This window comes from Camelina sativa, chromosome 11 (assembly GCF_000633955.1).
Source record: "Camelina sativa cultivar DH55 chromosome 11, Cs, whole genome shotgun sequence".
In the NCBI taxonomy this organism is placed as follows: domain Eukaryota; kingdom Viridiplantae; phylum Streptophyta; class Magnoliopsida; order Brassicales; family Brassicaceae; genus Camelina; species Camelina sativa.
In genome coordinates, this window is record NC_025695.1 from 44,813,988 (window position 1) to 44,822,884 (window position 8,897).

General features: G+C 39.6%; 2 protein-coding genes across 2 annotated transcripts in view; one reads left to right on the forward strand and one right to left on the reverse strand.

Moving 5' to 3' along the window:
• Positions 1-5,400, reverse strand: part of LOC104726423 (rab3 GTPase-activating protein catalytic subunit) — a gene marked incomplete in the record, with an annotated part of 7,612 nt that extends 2,212 nt beyond the window's left edge. Inside the window, 18 exon segments of the mRNA XM_019233250.1 lie at positions 413-450; positions 698-769; positions 843-1,005; positions 1,207-1,274; positions 1,436-1,531; positions 1,613-1,746; positions 1,853-1,981; positions 2,253-2,345; positions 2,523-2,632; positions 2,850-2,976; positions 3,270-3,501; positions 3,811-3,982; positions 4,211-4,308; positions 4,387-4,454; positions 4,537-4,663; positions 4,889-4,952; positions 5,052-5,095; positions 5,181-5,400. Coding sequence (XP_019088795.1) covers positions 413-450; positions 698-769; positions 843-1,005; positions 1,207-1,274; positions 1,436-1,531; positions 1,613-1,746; positions 1,853-1,981; positions 2,253-2,345; positions 2,523-2,632; positions 2,850-2,976; positions 3,270-3,501; positions 3,811-3,982; positions 4,211-4,308; positions 4,387-4,454; positions 4,537-4,663; positions 4,889-4,952; positions 5,052-5,095; positions 5,181-5,237 — 1,892 coding nt within the window.
• LOC104726425 (probable serine/threonine-protein kinase DDB_G0282963) lies at positions 5,844-8,897 on the forward strand. Its single transcript, XM_010445287.2, has 3 exons — positions 5,844-6,499; positions 6,644-7,724; positions 8,331-8,897. Exons 1-3 carry the CDS (start codon positions 6,039-6,041, stop codon positions 8,613-8,615), a joined length of 1,827 nt encoding a protein of 608 aa, XP_010443589.1. The 5' UTR covers positions 5,844-6,038; the 3' UTR covers positions 8,616-8,897.

The following is an 8,897-nucleotide window of genomic DNA, read 5'->3' on the forward strand; positions in this document are numbered from 1 at the left end:
GAGAGGCTTTTGATCATCAGCTTGCAAAGCGGGTGCATCGTTCCAACTTTTTCTCCACAAGTTTCCTTGATCAGACATCCGTTGAGAAAGACGACCACAAGGAGGCCATTTATCTTTCGAGCCTTCGGTGATGGGGCCTGCTGATGTTTCAGTGGTTTTAGGTTCAAAGCTTTCCCAATCTCCAGGTGAATGCCATCTGATAAAGTCCTCAAACACTGCCTCTGGGTTTGCCGCTTTGAATGCTGACATGTCTGCAATCATCTTTGTGAAATCAGGAAAATAAGGAGCAAGGGATGTATCACAAAATTATAAGCGCCTATTCTTCTCTTGCAATAGACTCAAGACTTAGAGAAGTGTAATGAACAGTTCTTTTCCGTTATCATCAACAGAGACAAAGTTTTAAACCTCACCGGATAGTAAGATGTCTTTCTCCAGCTGGCCAGGAACGTTCTGAAATTCAAAGAGCAAAGATGTGTTCTTCAATATAGACAATCAACAAAATAAACTAAAAAAAAAGAGATTAATCGTGTTAATTTTCCTTTAATGTCTACATACAACACAAGAGCATACAGAAAAAAATTCATATATAGCTAGGCAATGAATCTTCACATTTGTTAAGAAACATTACGTCTACAAAAACATTCTTAGTAGATAACCAAACCATATTCACTTCTACTGGGAAAGAAGTTGAACTTACAAGGGAATCACCAAACGCTTCAACAGCTTGGAGTCTTTCTTCATGCATGTCTTCAGTCATAAGAGGTGGATCCTGTCATCACTCAGAAAATATGAGACTGTTACGAAAAAGATAGGAAACAGCCGAGGTTAAGTAGAATACTAACCTGGGTAAATGGGGCATGGAGCCGCTGATGTGACTTCAGGAGCATCATAGTCCCCACTGGGCCAGCTGAGCCCCTCCTGAAGGTTGGGCTTTGGTTCTCAGAATTTGTGCGTTCAGTTTTCCTCTCAAATCTCAGTCGATTAGAATCATCTTCTGCAATTGAACTGTATCCAAGGAGAAGGGATTTAAACACCCTTACTCAAAATTCCCTCTCTACGAGACTTAACATTCAATCAAGAGCTATCATTTAAATTGGAAAATGAAAGAAAAGAAGAAAGAGCACAAGTCCTTGTAATAATAGGCAATTAGGGTTTCATCTATTTGATAACAACGAGAACCTAAGAGCTCTCACTTGCTAAGTTCACCTGTCACGTTTCCTCTGCAGATCTGCTTCTGAGGATGTATTTCTTCTCTTGTCGACCTTGTGGTTTTCCTGAGAATTCATTCAATGAAATGTATCAAGCCAACAACACAGGCGCTGCAGGAGTTAGGATATTCTACTGGGTTTATTGAGGATTTTGGAATTCCTACACCTTTTATATATGTATCTCCTTCTGTTAAAACAAATAAAATACAGAAAACTTAGCCAATTACCTCCATAGAAACAGAAGCGTCTGAACTGTCATCACTTCCTATACAGTCTAGGAACTCTTCATTCATTTCACGTTTTTTCTCGATGCAAATTGCAAGCTGATCGACAAATAAAAAATTGTTAGTACAGTGTTCTAAAAGTAATTCGACATTTACAATTAAAGATATATAGAGGATTACCAGGTGCAACTTCTGGTTGATCAAACAAGTGGACAAATCAATAGAACCGTCAAATGGCATTTTCGGCAACGGCTGTGTCTCTTCCCAACACCATCGAACTTCACGTACAAACTCTATCCAGAGGAAGGCAATGGCTAGAGATGGAATGCAGAAAACGAAAGAAAAATACAGCACATCTTATTAATCAGATAACTCCGTCACTGGCAATTACCAAATACGGCATATTCTACTGTCACATACCACGGATATTGCAGTTGCCAAACCACAGTGAGTGCAAACAGAATTGTGTAAAAAGAGATTCAAGCGGTGCAGCCTTAAGAGCTCGAGAAAACTTGTGTTCGCCTTTAGTAAAATCTGGGAGTTTAGATCCTGCGAGATTAGACTGAAAAAGGTGAAACAACACTGCATAGCTGGATTCTAACAAACGTTTCGAAGCTAAAGGGGTATTTATAAATGCTATAGCTGCAAATTTTAAAATTCATGCATCAAACTTTAGAAGGTTTCGACATGGACGGAACCAGAATGATTAGCAATATTCAGTTGTGTGACAGAAACACAAGCATATATATATATATATGCTACCGTAAACATGGAGTGTATACATGCATATATGTTCACACATAATATAGTGGAAGTATACCCTCACGAAAGAGATCTTTAATCACCCGATCAAGAACTGACGGAGGAGGTATGACCACTGAGGTCTTTAAATTTTCAGAGCTTGGATTTTCCACTGCGAGAGATTAAATAAAAACATTAAACAATGGATATGTCCGGGAAAGCTAATGCTGTGAAATATTCTATGAACATAAGAGAAATTATCAAAGCTATAACTCAATCCCTTGCTAATGGATTCTACATGTGTTTAAAACATGAGGAAATAATAAAAGCACACAAAATATTGGCAGACCTGACACAAAATCCTCCATAAACTGAGCTGTGAAGGACGTAGCCAATGCTTCAACCAAGCAAAGTAGTTGGGAAGCAAAATCAATTCTTTTCCCAAGTGAAGGATCACCCCTGGTAAAGCAATATTTGTTATAAAACTGAAAGGAAATTCTAATACACCACAAGGCCAAGCAAATTAGTTGGGAAGCAAAATCAATTCTTTTCCCACGTGAAGGTCATCCCTGGTAAAGCAATATTTGTTTCAAACTGAAAGAGAAAAATAATACACCACAGACATGCAAACTAATATTCTGTCCAAGAATGAGAAACTATGAGAAACATTTCTTACAGATATGGTGAGAGGATTGGGTGCATAATCCACTTCTCAGCATCATGGGGTGAAGCATTTTCAAGTTCAGCCATCTCAAGTGTGCTTTCTACAGTCCTGTCAGCCCATGTGACCACCAATTCAAAACCTATCCATATCAGCCACAAAATTAGATAATGAATTCCTTGAATCGCATATACCAACAGCAAAGACCGGCTTATGCTTGAAGAATGATACAAAACTGTCATCACACATCAATTATCACATTTTCGTATGTTGGAATAAGAGGTTTATAAATACTATCTAGTAAATTAGATAACTGAGTAGTATAATCACGGAAAAACACACATGGCCTCAACTCTGTCAGACAAGTACCGTATTGTGTATAGACTGTAGTCCAAAAAAATTAAATTTTATTCTTCATAGGATGCACGGATATACCTCTAAGTGGATCTTCAGCAGAGTACCACTCGCTCCAAGGACAGTCATCATCCCAGAGCACCTTGTTGCGTGACTCCGAACCATTGTTTTCCGCAGTGTCTGCTTTGTCACCCATAAGGTCATCCATATCATTTTCGTCATCCTCCTCGTCATATGGGAAGGTTTGGTATGTTAGCCTCATCATAAAATGGACTTTGAAGTTATGCATTGAGAAGTCCACTCCTGAATACACCTTCAAATAATAAACCGTCGTAGATAAATACAATATCTAGCAAAACAATTTAATCACATGATAGAACTAGCCACGTTGGACCGGATCTCAAGTCAATAATTTAAAATCGTCTCCTCTACTAATAGCAAGCTTAAAGCATGTTGTATAAAGTACATACTGCAATATAGTAAAATATAAGAACAGTAAGAACAACTAGATTGAAAACCAGCTTTTCATATTGATGGCTAATGCTTGGTAATTTTTCAGGTCCGTTTTGATAAGCAATTACCGTACTACTGACATTACTAATAAAAAGCTACAAAGACTTACAAACTTAGAAACAAACAACTCATATAGCCCTTCCAGGTGCATGAGTTTCACGGGGACTTGGCTGCCAATACGATCTGCTTCAAATCTTCTAGTAAAAACAGTGCCCATATTCTGGATTCCAATATATGCTTTGCGTGAAGGGTCATGCACAGGGACAAAGGCTGGCCACAAGCTACATACCCAAGTAGTACAAAGACCATTTAATATGCGTCTAATCATAACCTCCTTCGCAGTTCGCAAAGACCACACGGATAATTTACATTTCTATCAACTTTGACTTCCAAGACTTTGGAGTAATAGGCATGCGATTTGGTATCAGTTCAAAGAAACAGTGTACTGTACAAGTTTCAGTTGACGATGATAAAGCTAATGTGGTATTACTGGCTAAAATAGATCGTACCTGCCACAGTTAGACAAAGCAATAGCAACTGCACTCAGAAGCTTGCTAGACTCTGGTGTATCAAGAAGCACCCCACTGGCACTTTGTGGAGCAATCAACTAGAAGATGCAATAAAAAATCGAATAGGTAAAAGGGCAAGAATTATTTCAACAACAAAATGTGGATTTAACGCGTACCAGAAAATCTTTAACCCCAAAGCAAAGCTGGAGATCATGTGAATTACTGTTCCAATTATCAATTCCAGCTGCATCAGTCAAATACTGAATTACGAAACAGAAAATGCAGTTTCTCCAAAGATAAAAACGCATTATTTTGAAATCATATACCTTGTTGGCTACCATCATTATCAATTAGAAAGTAGAACTCCATGCAATAGCTCTTTGAGACATCTTTAAGTTCGTGTTTGACTGTAAACAGATTCTTTGAATCCTCCACTGCAACGGCACCTTTTTCCTGCACTCACATAATGCAAGCAACCTTAAAGGTCAAGCAGATAACTAAACTAAAGTGGATTTCCCTAATATAAGTCAAGTTCCATCTTTGATCATCAAAATTCAAAATAGTAAAGCAAGCTATAAGTTCCGGCCAGATGGGAAAATCGGAGAGTATACATTCCTGTGATTCTAACGAGCTCAGCAAGTCACATATGGATGAAATCATTAGGAAAAGCAAACTTACCACCAGGTTTTTGGGACCATTGGCTAACCATTGACGACAAGTTGCTTCAATATCTGAAATAAACCTAAAAAGCAACGGACTCAGTGGTGACATTCGAAAAAACAGAAAAGAACAATGCAGTAATTGAGTCCAAGCAATTCAAACCATGAAGATGGATGTATACCTTTCCCAGGAGGAAGCTAGAGTAAAATCATCGAAATGTTGCACCTGCAAAACAATTCATGATCCATGAATACAAAAAAAAAAGGATAGCAGAAGAGCACATGAAGAAGAGGCTTTAGGAGGTAGTAACCTCTTCTTCCACATCATCATCTTCTTCGAGAGGATTAAATTTGGTTGTAGAAGCCATGTAATAAATTAGGTAGCGAATCTCTATCTATCTATCTATCTTTGTACTTCTGGGTAAGGAAGGAACTCTTTGCAGATCCTCCGATCACACAGAGGAAGAAAGAGATCCGGCTTCGTGAAAGAAAGAACGACGACGACGATGATGGGGTTAAAAAGTTACTGATGAAACGTCGTCGTTTGGAGCTGACTTGGGACTTTTGACAAACGACAAAAACAACGCGTGCCGTTTCGTTTTTATTAGAAAACGTTGCGAAAGTTCTTCACTGATCCCGACTATCGATATTAATGGGCCTAATATTGGCCCATTACAGGAGTGATATAATTCAAACCTGAGTCATTGTGTTTGAAAAGGATTTATTAGGAAAACAAATCAAGATTTGTACTAAAAATCTAGTTATCAGAATAATTTTTGGAATATATGTTAAATTTGAATGGACTGGTGATCATTTAAAACTAAACACAATTATGTATTCAGGGACCACAATCCACAAATAAAGAGATAATTATCTCAAAGAAATTAAATGAAATTGGTCCAACACATAATGACAATTACAAAAACAATTAATACTAATAAAGAAAAAAATACAGGAGAGCGTAGTAGTGAGTGGATCGAGAGTGTTAGAAATCGTACTGCTTTTAACACATAAATGACTCAGTCGTACTCAGTAAAGCCAACCAAAAGAGAGATGTAAGTAGAAATCTAAATTAAAAAAAAAAATCCCAGAAAAATCTGAAAGCTACACTTCCGTTTTCATCTCTGTGGTTCATTGCCGACGAAGAAGTAGAAGACCTATAATAAGTAATGGCTGCAGCCTTGGAGTGCTGGTCGAGCCGTGCCGGAGGTGGTGGTGGCGGTCCCGACGACGATCTTGTCGATCAGGTACTCATGCGTACTCACGACAGGTCCGAGTCGCTTATTACGTCTCCGCCTGATACCACTTTGGAGAACCAAGGAGGAGGAGGATCCACGACGGTTTTCGATCAGAGCTCGTCGGCTATGCAGAAGCGGTTTCACCGTCTCAGCCGGAATGTGTCTGGGGCGATTGCGTCGCTTAAAAACTCGCTCAGTCTCGATAACCCCCGGGATAACCAGAGCGTCGGTGGAGCTCCGTCGCCTAAGGCCGAAGCTGGTGGTGGCGGCGGCGGGAGGAAGCTAGTGTGGGCTACTGTAGTGAGGAACCTTGCTAAGATGTATCCTGGCAGTCAGTTACCGGAGAAGCTCGTATCAAATCTCAAGAAGCATTATGATTCCTTGCCCTTCAGGTAAACCTGAATTTCTAATTAAGGACAGTTAAAAACTTAAAATAGATATTGTGTGAGTTTGAATCGAATCTGGAGATATATTTGGTAGAACTATGGAGGAGCAATTTTGGTAACTTGGTGTGTTTGTTGTTGTTGTTTCAACAGTTACAGTCAGGCTGATTTCGATATGAAAGAAGTATTCTTACACGTTAAGTTGATAGAGCAAGCTTCCGGAGATGACAATCCTGTGTTTATGATTCAAGAAGTGTCTGCTGAGGAGCCTCGGGGTTCAGTTCTCAGACTCACGTTCGCCTGCAACTCTTCTCTTTCATGGTCTACTATGTCAGCCGCTCTTGATGGTGCTTCCATTTGTTGCAAGAAGATACAATTCTTTGAGAAGAAAGGGTTGACTCTCGGTGTTGTTCTTCTTCTGGATCAATCAGGGCAAGATAATTTGTTTAAAACCCGGGTTGAAAACGCCCTCAAGGTTGCAACCAGGAAGCCAAAACCGACTTCGGTTAAGCTTCCTTTTGGGCTTTGTGGCTGTCAAGAACAGAACGGCGGTGTAGGGGAAGTTGGGGGTGTTGAAGAAGAGTCCATTCAGCATAGTAACAGGCTAGGGGTAGAAAACTTGAATAGTATGATCCAGCTTCACACTCCACTTCCTAGTTCTTCATTTGCAGTATCAGTAGATGAATGGCAGACCATCCAATCAGGTGGCAATGAGATTGGAAAGTGGCTATTGAATTCTGATAGTTTTGAGTTCGGTGATCAGGTTGGACCAAATTCTATCAAAGGAATTTTCCGCGGAAAAAGAGTGGGAATTGAGAAACTAAAAGGTTGTGATAAGGGGAATTCATATGAGTTCGAGCTCCGGAAAGATTTCTTGGAGCTGATGGCTTGTGGACACAACAGCATTCTGCAATTTTATGGCGTCTGCATCGATGAGAACCATGGATTATGCATTGTGACAAAACTTATGGAAGGTGGGTCACTCCATGAACTGATGTTGAAGAATAAGAAGCTTCAAACCAAGCAGATATTGCGAATTGCTATAGACATAGCCGAAGGGCTGAAGTTCGTGAATGATCATGGTGTTGCTTATCGGGACCTTAACACGCAAAGAATACTACTAGATAAACATGGCAACGCCTGTTTGGGAGATATTGGAATAGTCACTGCTTGTAAGAGTTTTGGTGAGGCTGTGGAGTACGAGACTGATGGCTATCGATGGCTTGCACCTGAGGTATGTCATATGCATTCTTCCATTTCGTGATATTTTTTTACCTCTAAGCCAAATGATACATAAAACTAGACACCTGAAAGTGAAAGTGAAAGCTTTCTCATAAATTTCTCTACCCCCATTATCATAATTCTCATAGAAACAAATCGCGGGACCTGTGTTCTTCATCTCTATTGTCCCCATATGACCCACTGCATTTTTGTTCTTATTGAACGAAACAAGTTCCTTTGCTTTTGGCCATATCTGCTTTAGCTTTTGTGTTTGTCTGGGCAGTTATTGGATGTCACTTTTGGATTCATATATCGTAGAATAGTAGATTAACTTAGGTTCTGTCTAATCTCTTACACCTCCACTTTTATTACTTCGTAAATCGAGCAGACATAACTTTCTTCATTATATAAGTTATTCCACTTGTTTCGAACCATCTTACATTACGACTTTTAGCTTTGTCAAGCCACTTGCAATTGTAAATGGTCCAATCATTCCTACTAGAGCACACTGGTTCTTGGTTCTATCTAGCCAGCATTTAGTTTAATTCTTGGATCTAAACACGAAGTTACAAGATTTTTGTGATGAAACGTGAATTCTTTATGACATGGTTGAAAGCAGATCATAGCTGGTGACCCGGAAAATACGACAGAGACTTGGATGAGCAATGCATATAGTTTTGGAATGGTACTGTGGGAGATGGTGACGGGAGAGGCGGCTTATGCAAATTGCTCGCCTGTGCAGGCGGCAGTTGGGATTGCGGCCTGTGGCCTAAGACCGGATATCCCAAAGGAATGCCCTCAAGCCTTAAAAACTCTGATGATAAATTGCTGGAACAACTCCCCCTCAAAACGCCCAAACTTCTCTCATATCCATAACACGTTGCTCCGCGCCATTTCACGCTAAGTTTGGTTTTTACTCGGTATGATTGTATTGTAAATTCAGGTTGTAACACTAAAAACCGTAATTACATATAGTATGTGATGATCATAATGGTGATATGAGTTGTGTTGGGTAGGGTACGTGTAGGTTTTGGTTTGAGATACTTGTGGTGTGGCCCCTTGAGGAGGACCCATCTCTTTTGTCTGCTTAAGTCCAAAACTACTGCCTTAAAATTCATTTTTCACCATTTGTAAAAGGCATTGTGCATTAAAAGTAAAAAAAAGCTTGAGGATTTGTGGTTAGCTA

Bases quoted from the DNA above. Each gene is read 5' to 3' on its own strand.
- LOC104726425 (XM_010445287.2), top strand. From the start codon at position 6,039: ATGGCTGCAGCCTTGGAGTGCTGGTCGAGCCGTGCCGGAGGTGGTGGT. The intron at 6,500-6,643 runs GTAAACCTGAAT...TTGTTTCAACAG, and splicing joins TATGATTCCTTGCCCTTCAG to TTACAGTCAGGCTGATTTCG. The intron at 7,725-8,330 runs GTATGTCATATG...GGTTGAAAGCAG, and splicing joins ATCGATGGCTTGCACCTGAG to ATCATAGCTGGTGACCCGGA.